General features: G+C 43.0%; 1 protein-coding gene across 7 annotated transcripts in view; it reads left to right on the forward strand.

The window, feature by feature from the left end:
- The window catches only part of nrxn2b (neurexin 2b), a 687,330-nt gene extending 666,883 nt beyond the window's left edge, over window positions 1–20,447 (forward strand). For 6 of the 7 annotated variants that reach the window (XM_084924605.1, XM_084924600.1, XM_084924602.1 and 3 more), the window contains 3 exons: window positions 3,608–3,930; window positions 9,414–9,492; window positions 17,345–20,447. In XM_084924605.1, coding sequence (XP_084780731.1) covers window positions 3,608–3,930; window positions 9,414–9,492; window positions 17,345–18,234 — 1,292 coding nt within the window. In that variant the 3' untranslated portion in view covers window positions 18,235–20,447. The remainder of the gene's footprint in view (window positions 1–3,607; window positions 3,931–9,413; window positions 9,493–17,344) is intronic. The other variant, XM_084924606.1, reaches the window with a different exon arrangement.
- The last annotated feature ends 1,274 nt before the right edge of the window (window positions 20,448–21,721 follow it).

Consider the following 21,721-nt stretch of genomic DNA (forward strand, 5'->3'; position numbering starts at 1 on the left):
CAAACCTCTTGGACTTTAATTTCAATAAAAATGCTTTAAAAAGCACCAACACTACAAACATTGTTGAGAGGTACAGTTAAATAGCCTACACCTGTTAAGCTGTAGCTTTTTAATGCTGTGAAGTTTAGCATTTTAGAATGGGAATATATTGGGATTGTAACTGTGAGTCTGTCAGGCAAAGCATTTTTCCTACTTAACATCAACATGTTAGCATCCATTAGCATCCATTACATTTAGAGACATCTTTGTCGCTAAATGTATATACAGTGCACTCACTCATGTTTGAATATGCATAGCCGTTTATTATTTTTGCTCGTAATTCTCACACTTTAAAATCTTTAATTATTTTCAGACATATGGGTATATAAACAGAGGGATAGATGTATGAACTCCGCTCAGTCTCTGCAGTAGCTGATTACAGAAGTCTGACCATTCTGGTCTCTGCATTGCAGTTAATTAAGGCTTTGTGTATGGCTGTGGATGCCCATTATAATGAAATGCTGGCTGTCAGCCCCTCGTCCCAACACACAAACACGCACATACACACCCCAATCCATTTAGCCCCTCTAACGCCACCACCCCACCCTACAGCCACCCCTATCCAGCTGCTTCCATCGTCAAGCCTCTGCCTATTAAATGCCCATCACCTTAAAATTCCTGTGGAGAGAGGCAAAACACATCCATACACATTGAAATTGGTGAAACAGAGCCTCATCAATGTGTAACCCATGTGTGCTGTGCTGCTGCCTAATACACACAAGCACACACACAGAGGGAGAGGTGTATGTAAATAAATGTTGAGGAAATAGACACTACTTGAAAAGGCCAACTATCACACACATAAAGGTCATTTCACTGACACATTTCATAAGTTATTATATACATGCACACACACCCTCTTCTCTGCAGCAGCGCCACAGCCAGCTCTGTCATATTAAGCACCGTGATTGCATGTCATTGCAGAGGCTTCTCTTTCTATCTTTCCTCGCCTCCATCCCGCCCCACTTACGCCTGCTGCCACAATTGGTTCTAAAACCACATGTCACTTTTGATTTGACCCGGCAGACCCTGAAACAATAACTTCATCAGGCCTTGTTAGAGTCTCATCCTGAGCAGACAGCTACAAAAACAAACACTGATTTCCCTTCATCTAGTCTAGAGGGCACCTTTCTTCTTGGCTTTCTTTGTCTCATATGGGATGAGCACATAAATGGCCACAGTACTCTCATGTGCTCGAGGCTTTTTTTTCTTTTACAAAGAGAGGCATTAAATAGGTCACCCAACGGATGCTTGGACATTTTAAGAAATATGTATGATACATGAATGCATGTGCAGTGACTCTAGGAGGTATTACTAATCCTCCTTACTCTACATCATAATCATAAGCCGCTTGTCAATATAGCTTACTTATGACTGTGTCACTGGCTCAGAGTGTAACTCTGCCACCATTACACTTAACTCCTGTGGAGTAAATTGTCCTATCTGAACAGACCATGTTGTGACTTGGAGTTTCACATCACACACAATAGAAAAACACCATGTCTTCAACTTGTCCACACTCTATGACCCTTTCAGTCCAAGTGAAGATGTTTACAATGGAGACCTTCTGGGCTGATTTGTGAACGTGTGCGGGGTGGGGTTCATTAAGTGGGCTAAAATTTTAGTGCAAGCGAGTGTGTGTGTGCGTGCGCGCGTGTTCAGTCCTGATGTTTAAAGTGAATCTTTGTGTATACACGTGCATGTATTTTCTCCTGTATTTTCCCGGCTGATGTTCGTAGTTTAACAGTCTGTTCATCCTTTCCTGTTCTATTTATTGCAGCATCACTCCCAGACTAAACATGCTAAGTAATGATATAATAGAATAAGAGTCAGATATTATGTCAACAGCGCATATGCCAGACATTAAGTCTCATTATTATAGAGTTAGGGGACAGGAGCCTAGTCCGCTGTGGGACCTTGGTGGGTCTAATGATCTGATAATAAGCTGACATGTGTAATGGCCCTCATCGAGGAAACAGATTTATGTCTTCAGCACTTCTGTAGAGTCTACGTACCCACGTAGATTAAACATGCAGTTTTACATTTACGTACCAACACAAGCATTCGTTGACATAATTCCTCTGATATTCCCGCACACCTGAATCTTATAAACAGGTCAAAATAAGCACACCCATATAGATGAAGAGTAAATTATATTTATAGTGATGAAGAACCCTCTCAGCTCTCCTAATTGAAAGCAAATGGGACCTGGGCCTGTCCCCAGCGTCTGATGAGAAGAAAGTTGTCACCAGCTTACAGTCTGATTGAAACCATGAAACAAGCATTCAGAAAGTTATTCAGAGTATGAATTTGTTATTTAATTGAATCACATGCAGGGAAGTCACTGTGAGCAGATTACTTGAGCAGGAGTGCCAGCAGAAGCGCTGAGGAGTAATCTCCCATACCTGCACAAGACGTAATAAATATGCGTACATGCACACGTACACACGCAACCACATTCATAAACACACTCCCTTCAGGCCCAAGATTCGTAGCCCACCATGTCTACTGAGTCAATATTTCACTCCCAAATGCACACATTAGCGCAGTATCCCTTTCACGAACAAACACACTCTCTCTTTCCTTGCAGGGATTGATTAATCCATAAAAAACCTCTTTAGCTTCTCCCATCCTTCTCCTCTGAGTAATTACCTCATAAGGACTGTTTTTAACCCACATCCTTCCAACAGTTTTCCTCTAACCTGAATATTCCCCGATGTCCATGTGAGTCTCACTAGGGGTCAAAGATTGTGTCAGTCTGAGTGTTGGGGATAAGCAGGCACAGTAGGGATGCATGCCTGTCGGAGGGGGAGGAGGGGAGGAGGTGAATAAAATAAAATCTAAACGGATGTCAGTTGGAGAAAATACAGGGAGAAAAACTATACCTGTCAGACTGCCCCCACTCTGCCCCTACACCACAAGACCTGGTGACACATTAGTATTGGACCCTGGTTAAACGGTTGACTTTGTCCTCTCTCCATCCATCTATCCATCCAGATGAATGGTAATGACCACAGAGAGGAACAGCCCCTGCTGAATTAAACATTTTCTTCCAATGAGAATCTCATTTTCCTCCTTTAGATGGCAAAGCAGGGTGATGGTTTCTCCTCTGGCAGAGATACTTTATCATTGTGCAGCTCATGTGCATTGGAGGTCAATGACATAGACCCAGCATTGTTCTAATATATTCCATCTCAGGGCAAATGAGATGCATTTTGCTGTGAACCTTCAGTCTCAGGGTCAATCCGCGACTGCTCCTGCAATCTATTTGACTGCCAGATTCAGGGTGCTTTTCTGGGAATGTGCCACGTGACTAGCTCCATAATGACTGCAACTGCAGCAAGCCAGGGTCCAATCTCCCTAAAGTGTTACCCAGGAAATCCCTTGTGATTGAAACACTCCCCCTATCTCCTCCGATTCACCGTGTTTCATGTTGAAGCTCACCTAAAGATCATAACCTGATTTGTATTCTTTGCCCCTTTCTTTCCTTCCCCTCTTTCATGACCTCTCTTCTTTCCACTTCTCTCTCCTCCTTCATCCCTCCGTCTTGTCATCTGTCGCATATTAGGTCGCCAGCTGACCATCTTCAACAGCCAAGCGTTCATCAAAATCGGTGGTGGAGAGAAAGGGCGCCACTTCCAGGGCCAGATCTCAGGCCTGTACTACAACGGCCTGCAGGTCCTCAAACTAGCAGCCGAGGGCGACCCCAACGTCCAGACCCAGGGCAACCTGAGGCTGGTGGGTGACGTGCCCTCGGTGCTGACTACCGACACCACCTCCACCACCCCGCTGGCTGATATGTCCACCACAATCATGGAGACAACCACCACCATGGCCACAACCACCACCCGCAAACAGCGCTCGCCAACGATGAGGGACAGTGTGACACAGGTGAGCAAAGTGAGCTAGTGATGCCAGCTTGTTTATATGATTCATAGAGAAAAATTAAAAGGCTGCTGTTTGAGTCACCGAGGCAAGAAGATGCTCTGGTGCTGTGCATTGTGATGGACCATTGCCAGTTAGTTTTAATTGGCTTTTTTAAAGTTCCCCCAAAATCCTCAAACTGCTGAAAACAATATTTGAAAGATTAAACAGCATGGCCAAGTAACCAGATGGTTCTTCTTACATGAAGAGATTTCAAAAGAAATCAGATGTCAGCTACAAGGTCAAACAGTCACATTCTCAGCTCTGTGCTGTGTGCGAGTTTCCCCTTGTTAGCTATCAGCTGTATTCAGATGGTCAAACAGCCCTCAGCTGTTTGATCCATCCATTAGACCAATCAACACTGCGGTTTTGATTTTCTTTAAGAAGATGTGGCTGACCAGGATCCTAGAAATCACTGCTCATCCAGAGGCTGGTCGAAGGCAGGACCATCTCGAGAAGGAAATCTTGCTACACAAAGAGCACAACAACTTAGGACACAATAAATTTCCATTTACGAGTCTACATTGTGTGCATGTGAGAGGCTGTGATTTATGCTCTGATGATTATCCACATGGGCTAAAGGCACATATTACCAGCACGGAAAGTGACAATTAGCAAACGGTAGGGGACCTTTTCCTTGCCCACATGCAAGAAGATGGAAGAGGCAGGCCATCATAAAAAGACCTAATAACAAGATCCAGGAGGGGAATACGCTCCAGCTCACATCCAGCATCATTAGCTATAAACTGTGTGCTGTGCAAAAAGACAAGTGTGATCCAGGCCATGAGAGGAAGCGCTGAAAGCTTGTCGCCCATGCTCGTGGATGTACTGTACGTCAGCTATATTTGGCGCTGTAAAGATTTTGTACCTTAATTAGTTGAAAGCTTTAAAACCTGTCAATTCCATACTTTCAATTTCAGCTCTATGGCATACTCTTATGGTGTCGCGGAAAACACAAAAGCACGGTGCCAATTACTAGTGCTTTCCTCTTATTCAGTTGTGTTCATTAGCACTCTTCATGTCCACAGAGGCATATCTGAGATCAGTCAGCGAGCCACTCACACTCTTCCCTGAAAACCATGATCAGCAGATCCAGAATGTGTTTAGATCTTCGTCTTTGTCCTTTTATCATCGTCTCAAACCTTCCTATTGTGCCTCATTTTGGGTAAATGTGGCAGTTCCAATTAGACTAAAGATAAGGTGAAGCTGTTGGCACCACTGCACAATAGTTATACTGCGAGCACCCAGATTAAAGAAAACTTTTAGTTTTGCAGCAACTGTTTTTCTTTCTTTCTTGTACATTGATAAAAGTCAGCCTTAATGAGGCCTCCACAGGCTCATCAAACTAATACTTTGATGGCAGTTGACAAAATATGAAGGTGCGCTTGTCTCAGGCATGGTTATCGGTGCCACGGAAGTACAAACAAAAAGTTTTGGACCTAAAACCTGTCAGAGCTCTTTCGCAGTCAACAGCATCTTGATTGTGCCCAGTTGGCACAATCAGTTGGTCTGTGATTTAGTGTTTCTCTCTCTTCTCTTTAAACATGAGATCAGTGGAACATGGATTTAAGATGCCACATGTAGGATGCACTCGGTTCAATGTCTCTGGCCTCCAGACTTCTTGGCGAAACCTGCTCTCCACGTTGAGCGTATAGCGAGCTTTAAAAGCATCTGTCTGTGATGTGAAATTGGCAGCCCCAGACTGCCCCGCTTGATAAATTATCCGGAAGCATTTTAGGATAGCAGAGGACTCTTGAGTGTTGTCTGCCTTTTGGTTGTTACAAGCCTTAATGTGTATTCCATTTGCTGACTTATGTTTATGTTGGGTCATAAAAAAGCACGGTTCCACCTTTAGAGTGCTTTTTATTGCTAAGACTCTATTTTTTAGATAGTGTACACACATTTTAATGGCTCCATCTTTATGATTATTATGCACCTAGCTCAACCAAGTGTATTGCCACAATAGACAAAAATAGCATTAAGGATATATGCTGGCGAATCAAAAGATATTACCTATGAGTCACTATGCATGTACTTTAATGATCAAACAGGCATTTTTCTGTGTGTAGAAAAGCCTAAAAACATTAGCGCTGATCATACAGATGGTCCCAGGTGTGGTACCTCCTCTGTCCCCCAACCCAAAGGAAAGACAGAATAAAGCAACAAAAGAATAACTGTGAACACAGCTGTAGCCTAGCAAAATTAGGCAAAACCTCTTGAAGGGTGGAGGATTACATTGATTTTTACAACAGCTGAGAGGCACCAGACTGTATGAAATCATTTATATTTGCTCTTTTAAACACCAGGCTCTGTCCTGGGAACGTGCCTGTGGTGAACTGGAAGTGTTGTTTGTTTTCATATTTGTGGCAGGAACAGCAGTTGGGGGGGAAATGGAAGAAAACAGTGTATTTAGTGCGAGCAGCGGTGTGTATCGAAGCTGAACAGACAAGACGGAGCAAAAACCCATACACGACTCAAACTCAATCAGAATCACAGACTATCACTGTGCCTGGCGAAAATTTGGGATACGTGAGTCACAATCTTACAGGGTATATGAAGACAGGCGTAGCCAATGTGACATTATCCATTGGTTTGTGAAGCTCTATTTTTGAAGGTCTAATTTGAAGGGGGAGGATCTGACTTAGAGCCCGTGTGCTTTTATGGTACCAACTTGTCAGTCCCAATATATGCCCACCCAACCCTGCTTTACCATCCTTCCTGACACTGATTCAGAAAATAATTTACAAAATAAACATCACATTGTGTTCGATGAGACTCGACACTTTAGATCATAAACTCAAGACTTATTTTGCAGCCAGTTAAACCTGCAGTCCAAAGCATAGACAGCTGTATTAGAAAAGTAGCTGATTCTTTGGTGAAACAGAAAGTAAATGACAAGGTCCATACAGCAGGAAACATTGAATAATGCCACTTAAGAGTCTGTTATGTGCAGCATTAATAGTAGTTGAAAACGAAAAATCAGATAATTAAGAAAACCAACTTTTCTGGAAGAAGTTTAGATGAATTCACAGATCTTTAGGTTTTCGTTTCTGGGTTTTATTGACTAATCATTTTGAATTATATGGTGCTGTAGATCATCCAGGAAGTGATGGTAACTTGGTTTACTTTAGCGATTTGCTTGTTTTTGTCAAAATAAAAACTTTTTTCCACCTAAAAAGAAAAGAATGCAAAAAGAGAAGGTCCTCATGGAACTACATGATTCCAGATACTCCCTGCCTGTTCAGTGGCCATGTCTGGTTCACCTATTTGAAACAGAAGAAGTGTAAGTATACAACAGTTTTATGGACTGTGCATCATCATTTAAAGCCCAAATGTTTGTATCTACAGTAAACATTTTCTGTCAGTTAACAAAAGCTTTCATTTTTATAATTACAGTACAGTCAGAGTTCGCAGAACTTTCTGTAACTTTACACATTTATTTTTTCATAATTCAAGCCCAAAGAGTTGTGCTGATAGATTTCTTCCATTGCATTTCTTTTCTTATATTGAAATATCTCAGTGAATAAATGTGCACTTAAACTTCTGTACGTCAGCATAAATGGAAGTTTCGCCAGTCCAGCCGCTTAAGATCGAAGTGAGCTGTATGTGGCTCATGATGTCAAGTGACTTTAACATCCTTGCTCTAGATCCGTCGCAGTCATGTGGTCAGATTAGGAATTGTTGCCTCGTTGTTTTTCCTTTTCTTCAGATGGATAAAAAACCAAACATGGCAATGGTATATTAATGCAGGAGTGGAAGAATCTAACTATATATGAGCAGAAACTTAAATTTCAATTTCTCCAAAAGCTCTGAGCTACCCGCCGCGCTGTAGCTTTGATCATAGTGGAATAATGTGCTTTGATGCTTAGAATAAAAGATCTACCTTTTGATGTGCATGCGGGGGTCTGATTTATTCTGCTTTTTTACCTCTTGATACTGTGGGTTTCCATGAAACAGTTGGAAGTCATCACTTGTCTCGATCTGACCCAAATTTGGTGTCAGGATGTTATAAAACTAAGATCACAAGCCTCGCCCTTGCTGCTGTCTTAAGCTGAGAGCACTCCCAGGTGTTCCACTCCCATCTCTCTCTGATTTGTCTGGATGGATAGAAGATGGTTCAAAGTCCTTGTGGATCCTGCTTGGAGATAGTCAGCGGTGCTACTGTGGGGCTGCTTTGGATGTTCCAGGGGGGTCAGGTAGTGAATTGGGGTTTAAAAGTGTGTCACAGATGTTGCACGAAATTACAGCCATCATAACTCCAGGAGGCTGAAAAAAACCTTTTGAAATTCAATCAGTAAGACATTGTGTTATAAAAACTTTTTTTCTTTTCTTTTAACTTTTATGGCCACAAACACAGCCCGACGTGTGCATTTATTGATGTCCTGGTTGTTTAATTTAAAGGAGTGCACATTTTAAAGGATTCATTATGCGCTGTTTATATCGAAGCAGCTGCATGGATGGAATACGAATGTAAGTGCATGCGTGATGGAGATGTTGCTGGGAAACTGAAACGGGATCATTAGGACCATTTGACAGAGCTAGGTGATGTGAACACACACTCAAACTGACACAGCGTAATTAATAAATGATTATGCCCGTGCCATGGATTAATAACAGAGCGAAAACTCTGCGAGGCAGTGAATCAGTTATGCTGATAAAAGCCCTCCATTTTCTATCAGATGACCCCTTCTTGAATAACAACCAGAGGCTGAGAGGAGGCGAGGGCAGGATGTTTGGGTGTCTAGACACGCAGCTGTGTGAGTCATGCAGCAGTGAGGACAAACCTGGGCTACTAAATTGGAACCACCTTGTCAGATTTAATCTGCTTTCATTTCAAGACCCCCGCTGTACTTGTAAACCCGGCACAACAGGCTCCATGTCTACTGTTTTCTTTATCACCTACTTCAAATGTCTACAAGCTCAAGGTCAAAAATAATACTTGAGACCATAATGGAGATAATCTACTGCATGTGCTGAAAAGTAAAAACAATTGTGCAAAAGAGCCTTCAATGTCTGACACTTTTGCCCACTCAGTGGAGCTGACGCGCTGTTTCGACAAGCTGCACCTCTTTGATCGGCGGCGTTGGGTCAGAAAGAGATTGTTTCACTTTGGTTTCCCTCGAGCTCTCCATCTTTTGTTACATAAGTACACACGGGTGCTGCTCATAAAGCACTGCCACCTCCATATTTTCAGCACTTGTGCCACAACTATCAGACTGCTCAACAATAAATCTTCATGTTGTAACTGAGTTACAGATAAGAGTTTTCCCCGGAAGTTTGCTTCTCGTACTGCAGCTGCACACGCTTCTGTGAGACTAGGCATCGGTGGAGCCGAAGACCTTCACTGTGACTTCCAGAGACTCTTAATCCGCTTAGATATTCGGTGTATCCTCTACACAAATAAAATTTGTCCTGACTGTATCTCCTCTCCTCCCTCTCTGTTCTTCCAGAATTCAGACGACCTCCTGGTAGCATCGGCTGAATGTCCTAGCGATGACGAAGATTTGGAGGAGTGCGAGCCTGGAAATGGTGAGTCAGCTCAGGGAGTTCTGCCTTTGTTGTATTTTATCTGGAAACAAAGGCAGCCTGAAACACAAAAGCAGAGTTACCTAGACTACTTCAATGTCCCTTTCTCCTCTTCTAAATGATACCTTGTGACTGCGCAGCCCCCCTGTATGCAGCTCTGATTGGCCAGATGTGTACTCTCTGAGTTTTTTTTCTTGTTGCTTTTTAAAGCAGCAGGCAGTCAGCAGCATTGTGGTCTGTCAGTTGCTCAGCCATGTGGTAATACCTGGCATTTTCCCAGCTGTTGCACCAATCCCCTGCCCCGATTTTAACAAGGCAGGACAGTTCCAACGTGGAAACACAGCTTGTTCTGCATGGCGCACAGCTGTAGCTTGGCAGACCTGGTGGCTGAGGCACTGTTAGTGTGAACAGAGGGTCAAGCAATGTTCTGACACCATGTCAGGAGGTAGAAGTTAAAGGCCATGTGTTTTACTCCTTGCCGCTGTGGTTTCTAGCACTAATAAGCTGGCCATATTTAAAAACTGCCAAGAACCATGCCTGTTCAGTGAAAAAGTGAGATTCAAATTACTCGTGCAGCTACAAGTCAAGGCTTCTAAAACTCCAAGAGTCAGAAGATATGCATGTCCACATTAAATTATGCAGTATTTCATCCTTAAAGATCTTGAGTGACAAGAGTTGTGTGTTTAATGGGTTCACAGATTTGACTCTGGTGTGGGTGAAACCTTTAATCAAAGCAGAGCCACTATGATGCCACTGTCAAAAAATAGAAAACATTAAATTCCTGGAGCATAAAACAAGACTTGCTAGCGACTACTAGCTATAAGCTAAGTGTGGTTTTATGTGAAAGACGAGTTTAATGCATCACCGTGGAATCAAACCGTTGTGTAGCTTCAGCAGAACATGCTTTATATGATGGAAAATGAGAAAAAACAAATATTTTAGAAATCTGTCAAAAACACGTTTAAAACTAAAAAATTACTTTGTTATTTATTAGACAAATAACAAACTATATTCATGTTTTTATATCTGAATTTGAGCCGGCACACTGGACTTTCCCAGAAATGAATCAAGGATAATATTCGACCACTAAAACCGTTCAAGAAAAACAAAGATGTGCTTTTTTGTTTGTTTCTATTTTTTCCAAAACACTAAGTTCAAATGTTAAAATATAATAATTATATTTTAGTATTAAAACTATAATTTTGATTAAAGAGCCTTGTGCATACTGCTGGATAACTTTAATTTTATTTATACAGTTCCAAATCACAACGACTTTTTTTAAGGTAAAGACCCTACAATAATACAGAGAAAACCCCAACAGACAATGACCCCTATGATCAAGTGTTTTGGTGATAGTGGGAAGGAAAAACACTTTTTTAACAGGACGAAACCTCCAGCAGGACCAGGCTGGGGTGATATTAGGTCTTTAAGAAAATTATTATTATCTTGTTATAGTAATAGACCTTGTGTCATTACAGAAACATAGGAAATGGTTTTGGTAATTACCAGTACTGTTAGGACAGCTGTAGCATAAACCTGGTACTGACTGGTGGTCTAATAAATTTGTTAAGCAGTGTATGTGCTCCCCGAAAAGCACTTGAGTTACCTTGAATAACTGTGTAAAAGTTTGTTGTAGGATTGTGGATTAGTGGTTTGACTGGTGGACTGTAAATGGCAGCAGATTACAACATTTATCAGTATGTTTGTGTTAGGAGAACCTGATCTGAACCAGTGCTGAGAAACTTGAGTGCAGCATTTTCCTGCAGTTTTCTCTGTAGGTGGTTGGGACTGAAATAGAGACTCAATCCCCCTCTTATCAAAAGAAGAAATGAGAGTTTTTTTTGGTTGGATGCTATGTCCAGGCTTAATCTCCCATGAGGAAATGCAACTCACTATCTCTCTCTTTCTCTCACACGCCCCCACAAACACACATACGGTGTCTGACATGCTCACCTTTCCACACAGGCACTTGTCTCTCTCACTCTGTGGGTGTAAAGTTTTCTCTCTGCCTCCGACTCTCCCGAGCAACAATGAACACGCTTGTGCGTACACACACACACGTGCTCTGTATCACACCTTCCAGATGCCACGGGAGTTCCAGCGAAGCGAGCCGGCGGGGTCGGATAAGCCTCTGTGAAAACTGTGGACGAGGAGAGCAGAATCAACATTGTCTCCAAAGCATGTTCCCCCTCCATCACTGCTGCACAAACACAGGCCTTTAGTCATTGTGTGATAGGACCAATTCCCAGTGTTTTCAATTACATGTGAGTGTTCGGCTCGCTGTTATTGAACTGCCTTCAGGAAAGAAGGAGAGAAACATTTTAAAGGCAGCTGTGGATTTTCTGTTAAGCAAAGCTAGATGCAATGGTTATGAATTGAGGATGATCAATACAACTCCTTCATATATACAACCAGCTGAGCTCCATCTGCTTACCTGCAGCTGGTAACACCACAACACACAATTCAAGAGATGCAGCTTGTTTTTTCCTTTTCCCTTTTTTCCACAACTGCATTTGGTGGAGGAGTGTTTTGGCTGTGTCACGCTAAATGAGAGTCCTCAACGTGAAACGCTCAGACAGTGATTGAGGGGTAGCTGCTGTTGCACATTTGCTGACAAGCTCAGAGTGGATGCAAAATAGAAAAAAGCACAGGGTGCAGAGAAGAAGACCTGAGGAGGAGACGAGCGGGAAGGACTGGTTTTCATTGAGATGTGCATCACGTTCCTTTGCGCTCAAAGCAGAACAGAGGAATGGGGAGAGGAGAGAAGCGGAGGTACAGAGGGAGCCTGAGAGAGAGAAGGAAAAGGAAGTGAAGGAGAGAGTGAAATTCCCATGAACGATTCCTGGCGTTCCCACCAGGCTAATTAAACTTTGACTGTTAGAGAGCCTTAATTACATCACCCAATTAGAGCTATGGTTTCGATACTTCAGTGTTTGTAATGAGTCTCTGTCAGAAGGGTGACAAGCGCTAGGAAATGTGGACCTCGATTACAAAGCTCAATATACCGAGCAGAAAATGAACAGACAGGAAAGAGTCTCCAAAGATGCATATCATTTGCTACACATATAATAACTATATTTCACACTAACAAACATATTGAGATTCTATCCGTCCAACATTAAAGCTGTGTCTTTTTGTCTCCATATATCATGTTCTGTCTGTTCTCTACCCCAACATGACCTCACTTTGCTTTTCTCCAAGCTACTTATCAGTCCCAGGATGTTGTAGGCTCTATATCGGTTTTACTCTGACAAGATCAGAGCTTTGAGGAGCTCCTCAATAATTCATCAGACAGCATGCTATAGAGACAACCTACGAATTGCTCTTCTTAGGCCAAGGAGTGAAAATAAGAGATTGGGTGATAGATGAGGGGTGACCTGGAGCCTCTCGGCCCCCCTCCGCATTCAATGTGACTCAGAGCCAAGTCGATGGGTTTGGGTGTTAGTTATTTGTCAGGGTGATGCTTTATTGATCGCTCTTAGCTAGTAACAGGCCCAAGTTTATCAATATAGGTTCCACGGGTTGGATCCTGAGTAGTATGGATGCTTGAACCTGCATGACAGGATGCTTTCTAAGCGCTACATCATCCTTTCAGGGTTCAGACAAGTGTTACTGTCCAAGCCTCTACCCCTACTGTGTCTGATTGGTCAGATTTGGAACAAGCCTTCTGATTTGATCGTTTTCTGTGGAAAAAAATAATGCAATTGAGTAAAGGTCGCATCAGCTCCATGATGAATGCTTGAGTTTGCATGAGTTATAATGAAACGTCTCCCAGCTACCATAGGGCCAGTCTGTTGCAGGGCTTTAGGTGATTGTCTTTAATTAGCAGAGTTATTTTACAGTACCAAAAATATGGATCACAGTCTTAGTCGGGATACCCAGTCACTGCAGAGGTGCTCAGTCAGCCTAATCACACAAGCGAAGAATGCATTACTCAACATTATTCACATGCCTGTAACCATTTTATTTCATTACTGGTCAATGGTGCATTTTTGTCATTTACAAAAAAATTATACATATTCTGCAAACTACAGAAAAGTGGTTTTTGAAATTCTAATTAGAACCAAATGTTTCAGGGAGGATGGCCTTTTTCCTTGTGTTGCATTCTGAGTAGGAAATCTGGCCGCTTTAGCTTCAGATTGTAAACAAATGCCCCGGAGCACCATGGAGAAACATGATGGTTTGCAGATTGTCTGAACCTCTGACATGGTAATGTCTTCATGGAGATTGGAGACTTTATTGCTGCACAATATGTGACTCTGAATGAGATACAATATGAGCAGGGCATCATATCTTTTTTGTCAAAACAAGTCACTTCACCTGAGAACAGCAGCAGCAGTTTACAGAGCCCCACATATAAAGAAGCAGGTTTGTTCCCTGCACCGATTATAGGGCCACCTATTGTAGCGGGATTCAGAAGCAAGAAAGGGATAATATATTATGCTCAGACACGCAGTTAGATTTTCCATCTGCAGCCTAATCGAAGCTGAATTACAGAATGCTGAAACTCGAAACAACCTTTTTGCTCTAAATATTTCAAATGGATGTGAGCGGGGTGATGTGATCAGCAGAATAACGATATTTGTCAGGAGACCGACGTGGATGCATCAGTATCCATCTGCCCTGTGCTTATTTTGAGTAAATAGGAGGGGTGGGGGTGACTCATACTGGCAACGCAGTGGAGAGGCATGTGGGTAAAGATAAAGAAATTTCATCATGTGGACTAAACGTCTGCCTCAGCTGTTCAAATCAACAGAGTCAAACTCAATCAATCAGGTTGAATATCTGAGTCTCTCCCGCTTTAACGCTGAAATGACAGAGTGGGAATGTTAAAGAAACAGACCCCCACATGTGGGAATCATGCCTAATTTTTTTTTTTTTAGGCATCAGAACTGCTCTCAGTAAATCCCAGTTTTGGTCTGATGACTTTGATGTAAAATAATATGCATTCACCTAAATATTTTATGCTCACTTTCCTGGGTTTCCTCTGGTTTACATCAGTCTGTGGTTCTTGGCAGCTTTCAGCAGGAGAACACATGCAGGGACATTTGTGACATGTATCCCCCACCCACCCCACCTTCCAACCTGGCTGTTAACAGCACCAGAGCTGCATACAGGGACCACACAGTGCAGTGTCGGAAAGCCAATTGAAGTTGCTGATTGGTTTTAAATATTGGTGCAGTAGGCTTAGGTCGCACAACAGGAAATGAAAAGATGTTTCACTTGATAACTGCCTGGAGGTCTGACATGTGGCTCACTCTGTGTATGAGGGCTGAGGTTCATTATTCTGCTAGGAGCTGCTGCCTGCCAGTCATATGGGATAATGCCATGAGGCCTTCAGGCTTTGGCTTCTAAAAACTAAGAGGACAGCAGAGCGATGTGGGTCACTTGCTTGAACAATCCTTTCTATGTACACTTGTGCATGATGACTCTGAGCCTCCCGTAAATATTTAATAACCATTGTAAGCGTCACTCCGAGGGGCTCCTATAAGCAGACTTTAAGCAGGGAAGCACAGTGGTCCTGATTCCTGAGGATTACATTAAATGTTTATTGTAACAGGGGCATCTATTTGCCATGTCAGCCGCACGTACAGTAAGTAGGACGCACTGTGAGCAGAGGTAGCTTCTCAGTAATGGGCAGGCTGCACACCGAGCAGCAGGTATGAAGCTCGAAATTGCACTCGCAGCATCTGTGCCACGCAGACAGACGGCAGAGTAAAGATAGCGCTAACGTCTCGTCGTCACCCTCACTCGCACATGCGTCCTGTATCTCTAAGAAACGATCTTCTCTGCGCTCCCAAATCGTTGGCCCCACCCCCCTCGTTGGAGCGACTTTGACGAGTTATTTCACGAAACCCAAAGATTTTCTTTCTTTCTTTTGAACGCACTGGGGGAAATCCTACTCGAAGTGAATCTGCTTTGTTCCTCAAATGTGCCGCCACACTCTGCTGTCCTCTCGCCTTCAAGGTGAAACTCATCCCTCAAACACAGACAGAAAATGTATGGGAGAGAAATAACTTGAGCATTGCCATGGAAACTAGCCTTTCCAGTAGAGGTGGTGAAATAATAACTTAGAAAGGTTGAAGAATTACTAAGTTTCTTTCTCCTTTACAGCTCTCACATTTTGCTTTATTTCAAGGCGTTTCTCTCAAGTGTGTTGTTATATGCTGATATGTCGCAGTGGCTTTGTTAACCCAATGCATTACCTTTTTTTTTTTTAACAAAGCCTTTGCCATTCTTTAAGTGAAAATGTGGGGGTTTTGTAACTGACCAATGGGTTTGGGGGTGTTTGAGTGCTGCTGAGCTGAATAAAGGCCACAGAGGAATTCTTACAATCCCAGAACCTCCTATTAACCATCCCCTCCCTTCCCATTCATTCCTGAAACGCCTTATCCAGCCACTCTCTCCCACTGAGTCTCCCTGGTTTACCTCATCAATCGAACACAGAGCCAGAGTCATGATTTTATGCTGGTGATGTTGGCATTTCTTTGCTTATGTTTTGCTGTTACCTTCCCTTTTGTCCCCCTCCAAGATGTGTTGTAATCTAATTCACTCTGCAATACTTCTCAACTGTTTCCTTTACTGACCCTTTTGCAACACTGGACAGAAAATTGAGTGTGTAAATTTACTGCTATTAATATTCTATTTCCTTTTAACACACTCCTGATATGTCTAACCATTTCAGTCTATGATACAAGGATTCCTCTTAAATGCACCTTTTTTCCCCAATAATCTGAACTGAAGCAAAGTCGAAGCTTATTTCACACTGGGCTAAAATTGCATAACTGAGGCTTGAACTGAAATTCTGGCTCATTAAGACCTTTTTTTAATGTTATTTGTGTTGATGGCTGTTTGAAAAGAACATCATTCCCCCATGTTTAACGTGTGGTGTTTGGGAGGGAAGTGGGCATGAGGGAGTCATGATAAAAAACTGAGCAGTATTATTTAATACTCTGTTACTCAGTGCGCTGTAGTGTAGTGCACTGAGAGTTTGGGTTAAGAATTAGAGGCATCAGTTTTCTGCAGCCGCTCCTGAGGGTTTGCATACAGATTAAGCTAATTAGAAATGAGCCATAGAAGCCACCATGCCCAAAAGGGGAAAATAGGATTGAGACAATTCTTCATGTGAATTTGGGGGGGGGGGGGAGAACAAGTGAATAATGCAACAATACATTATTATTCTTTTTTTTTTTTTTTTTGTTACATTCTGATTATTTTTCACCCAATAAAGAAACAAAAGAGGAGAGGAGGTAAACAAAGGTGGGGGTGGGGAGGGGAGGGGAGTTGTTTATCACTATCCGAGAACAATCTTACACAGCTTTCTTTTTGTAATTTTTTTTTTCATGCAAAAATCATGCGGCCAATTTGTTGATGTAAGTGACCTGAACCTCGTGGTTTGCTATCTTATTTAACCAATCACAGCAGAAACATCTGAGCGCTAGCGTAGTCAGCGTAGGTAGGACTAGAAAGGTTAGCAGTGAAGGATAGGCTGTGTAGTACAATAGATGTTACGTTGTTCAGTGTAATTTGTAGTCTGCTTTTACCTTGTGTTAGTGATATGACATGTAGGAATATGCAGCACAGCGAAATAGGTCAGAACAGTCAGGAGCAGGTGCAGGCTAGAGTATATTCTTACATCTTGTTTTATAATGCAGCTCAAGGTTAGTCAGCATATTAACTTTTTAAATAGAACAGACTAAACTTGTAGAACTAACCTCATGTTAAGCTGTAGTGCTGTTCTAATACTGGTGTTTCTGTAACATTTGAACTGTCTTTCTTCTGTTGATCTGGAAGTCGTCTCTCCCTCAGGTGGTCTCTAACACTCTTTTCCTTCGTTGTCTCTTTCTTGTCCTAGGAGGTGAATTAGTGTTGCCCATTATTACAGTGGACTCCCTAGACCCCCCATCTATCGCCACCCACTACCCAGTAATACCCCCGCCCCCCACCACTTACCGCCCTTTCCTCACCCTGCTTGAAACCACCAAAGAATCCCTCCCCTTGCCCAACGGCCGGCCCCCTTGCCCCTTGGACCAGGAGGACTGCGAGGAGACCATCGAGGTGTCGGCGTACGGCTCGGGGGAGATGACCGAGTCAGATGACGAGGACTATTACAAAAATTCCGCCCTGGTCACCGACAGGACTGTCCTCCCCCCTCCCCCGGCCGTCGAGGGTGGCGTCCAAAACCCCCGAGACCGCCATTTCTCCCGCTTCCCCAACTCCCGCCCCCCTCTCTCCTCCACCCCCACAGCCAACCCCGACCAGCTGAACCCGCGCATCAAGTCAGCCGGCGGCGGCAGCAGCAGTAGTAGCAACAACATCCCTGCCGGGAAAATGAACACCCGGGACCAAGTGCTGCTGCCGCCGGCCCAGCCCTCTTTGGATCCAGGCCACCGTAGAGTCCCAGGTATAACCTATCCCCCAAATTTCCCTCATGTTCCCACTCCAGACCCCACATCTCCAGAGAGAGGGCTCCCGGGTGCCGTAGAAGTGCAGCAGTCGAGCAGCACCACCGGGATGGTGGTGGGCATCGTGGCAGCCGCTGCCCTCTGCATCCTCATCTTGCTGTACGCCATGTACAAGTACCGCAACCGCGATGAGGGCTCCTATCAGGTGGACCAGAGCCGTAACTACATTAGCAACTCAGCCACACAGAGCAATGGGGCCCTGGTGAAGGAGAAACAGCCCAGCACTGCCAAGACGGTCACCAAGAACAAGAAGAACAAAGACAAAGAGTACTACGTCTGAGGGAGTGCCGCCGTGACACACAGGGGCAGACAGCAGAGCACTTAGAAAAGGAAAGAGACGGCGGGGAGAAGGAGGGAGAGAAGGCAGTATGTGGGAAAACTGCAAACACATCACAGTGGCTAATTCATTTCAAACTTCAAGTATTGTCAGGTGCTCATATGTGTTACCAGTTCATCTCGAATCAGAGGGAGGCAGCAAAATGAGATGGCACAGTGACATCACAGCTCTCCTCACACATTTCCACATTGCTTTGATTGATTAGACTAAACTTCAGTTGCATTCAATGCTAACCACAGTGTGGATTTAAGGAAAGGCTATTACATCTCTACACATACCGTGCCAACAACCACGTAGCAAATGCTGATAAAGCAGTGATTCATGGGTTAGCATTTGACAAGCTGCTTAATATCCAGAGTACTGTAGGAAAGCATCACCATCAGTATTGGTGTCAAGGCCTGTACTTGATTCTGAGGAGAACCTGCGTCACCTTAGACAGTATCAAACAGATTTTTTTTCCAACCAGGCTCGAATTAGCAGATCAATATACTGCCAGCTTAGAGAAACACTGTGTCAAATCCAGCTCCTCCACCTCTGTAAGTGTTCGACATCTCCGATCTCTCACCTCTCATCGGATCTCTCTCTCTCCTTCTCGTTCACCCACGAACTCTGTTTCTCTCCTTGTCTACGGTGCCCAGCAGCCGATGCAATGTAAACTCTGCCGTGTTTCAAGCATGTAGTATTCATTTACGAAAAAGAGATAAACTGTTTTTCCTTTCTGTGGAGTTTAAAAAACAAAAAAATATGACGCCGATGACTGATGATCGTAACAACATTAAAAGTAGCAACTACGTGAGATGCCACCGCTCCAACCTAACGGATGCTAAATTGTACGTTTAGCCGCCAAAAACTCATCGAGGCCAAAAAAAACACCCCTTTGGTCGTCCTTTGTTCCAGCAGATCTGTGTCATGTGTATCTGGGGCTCTGAGGTGCCCCCTAGTGGGCCAGCAGAGAAACTGTCACGTCCTTACAAGTTACTAATCACCGAAAAACAGAAAAAACCTCCAGCAAACAAGATGAACTCTGTTCTATATAATTATAAATATATGTATAGACGTTGCAGAAACATATGGACCTATGTGAACGAATCAAAAAGTGTGTTTGCTGAGACGTGCACAGCAAAAGATAGGATTCTTGAACAGCTTCACCGTCCAACCCCCCCGTTCCTCAGACCCCTGCCCCCCCTTCATGAACAGTGCGGCTGATGGAATGCCTTGCTGCAAGACTCAGTCACTTTGGTTTGCTCTTTTCTTTTCTTTTTTAAATTTCTTTTCATTTCTGGAGGAATGAGAGACATTTTAGGGAGATTCTGAATTCATTCGTGTTGGAGTTCCACTGTGGAGAGAGATACCTTGCAGCAGCTGAAAAAGAGCAACTGTGTCGTTCGCCCCTCTCTAGCCTGACTGGACTGACGGCAGCCCGCGGGCAAAGCGAACTTAATGGGAAGAGCACACAAATAAAAGGAGAACAGCAGTTCCCTGAAAGATGTACAACAGAACTCTAGTATTCCAATTTTCTCAAGTCTATTAAGAAAAGAAAACTGTACCATGAAAAGAAAAATTCTGAAAAAAGTTTGTGAAATGTCTAAATATTTGACTTTCATCCCATTGCTAAGAGAAATGTGTTTTCCCTACTATCATTCCTGTTTGGAGAAAAAAAAATAACTATGATTCTGGGAAACTGAAATTTCTATGTATTTTCTTTTGGTACCTGAGCAAATATGATTTGGGTTATGAACATGAAACCATGCATTCTCCTTTTCCAGAGGAGAAAATGTCCTCTTTTATCCTCCATCTGTCATCCTTAGCCTCTTTCTTTGTTCTTCATGCATTCCTTTTTCTCTGTAGAGACCGTATGTCCCCGTACCCTGTGAGGAAAGCAGGTTTTATCCATCCTCTGATTTTTATTTACTTTAATTTGTTTTATATCTATTTCTGTCTATATGGCGAGAGACAAGATGGTAGTCATTTCACTTGACGGGCTCCGTCGTTACTCTCTTCTGCCACGTTTGTCTGGTTTCTCTCTTTCTCCATTCTGAGCATACTCTCCCAGTATCTTCCTGTTCTTTCTAAATGTTATTGTAAAGTGTTCCAGTGAGATGACTCTAAATATGTGTACATTAACAGAGGGAATACACTTGGTTATATACTTCTTACTTACTGCGTTGTGTGGTCTGTTCATTGTCTCCTTATTTTCAAATTTGATTCAATCCCCAGGAGGTACCCAGAGGACTGCAAATTGCTTTGAAACAGTTCGATATTACGACATCCGATGGACCAAGTTGCTGGTGAAAGCAGCTCTAGTTAGAACCGGACCATTTCTGACTCTGACACCCCGATTAAGATAAATGCTCTGCAAAATAAGTCTGTAGCTGGACCCGTTTTAAAGGGATAGTCTCATTTCTCAGTATAAAGAAAAGTTATGACATCAAATAATTTGAAAGATGCTATAATCACATAAAATTCTCCACATCACGGCTTTAAATGCTGACATATTTCATAACACTACAGTGGCCCTAAAAGCATTAATGTGTTAATACATTTTCCAAATTAAGAAAGTAAGACGATTTCACACTGCCGTGTGAGGATGGATGGTCGGGTTAGTAACCGCAAGCAGTTTTAGTTTAAATGTATCTTAATATTGTCAGAAATCGATAGAAATACAGGGAGCAATTACTCACCCAATGCCGTTTTTATTTCAGAGGAAAACTTCAGCTCCGTATCTTCACGTTGATGTGAGCGCACTTTTCTGATTTTGAGTCTATTTGGATGTCTCTTTGGATGTATTTTTTCTCCTTTCCGCAATTGTCAGACTTGATTCAAGTACGTCGAGACCGCGTTTGTTTTATGTCAGTTACATTTTCATTGTAGAGCTGAGGTTTTCAAAATATGAGCCTCGGCACCCCAGGAGGGCACAAGGGGAGAGACGCGAAGCAGAGACACTGCCTGAGATCAAAGCTACGTATGCAGGTGGTCTGAAACAGTTGGGAAAGTTTAGACCAGAAATTTCTGTCAGAAACAGCACTCTCTCTCAAACTCTCCCAAATGCGACACGTGTATTTTTAGGTATTCGGTGCCACTTCCAAAGGACAATAGAAAGAAAACACGTTCAAATATGTTCAAATTCATCCATAATGACATTCATTACATCCATATAGGAAATGGTATTTGCTTTTATTGGTGCCCATTTTCCAAGTGTAAATACAAATAAGCTCAAATATACGAAGCTCAACTCACAGTGTGCCTGCTAACATTTTACTTCCTGTATTACTAACCCCAACAGAACTGGATGAGCTGCAGCCCAGCACCTCTGGAGCGGGTGCAGTAGGGGTTCATTGTTCTGCTGAAAAATCGCTTTAGCAGCAATGAGGCGCTGCTGTCATTATGAAACAAAGGAAAACATCCTGTAGTCTTTTGTTTATTCCCTAAG

The sequence above is a fragment of the Perissodus microlepis genome, chromosome 3 (assembly GCF_051167445.1).
Source record: "Perissodus microlepis isolate ML-2025 ecotype Zambia chromosome 3, ASM5116744v1, whole genome shotgun sequence".
Taxonomy (NCBI): Eukaryota; Metazoa; Chordata; class Actinopteri; order Cichliformes; family Cichlidae; genus Perissodus; species Perissodus microlepis.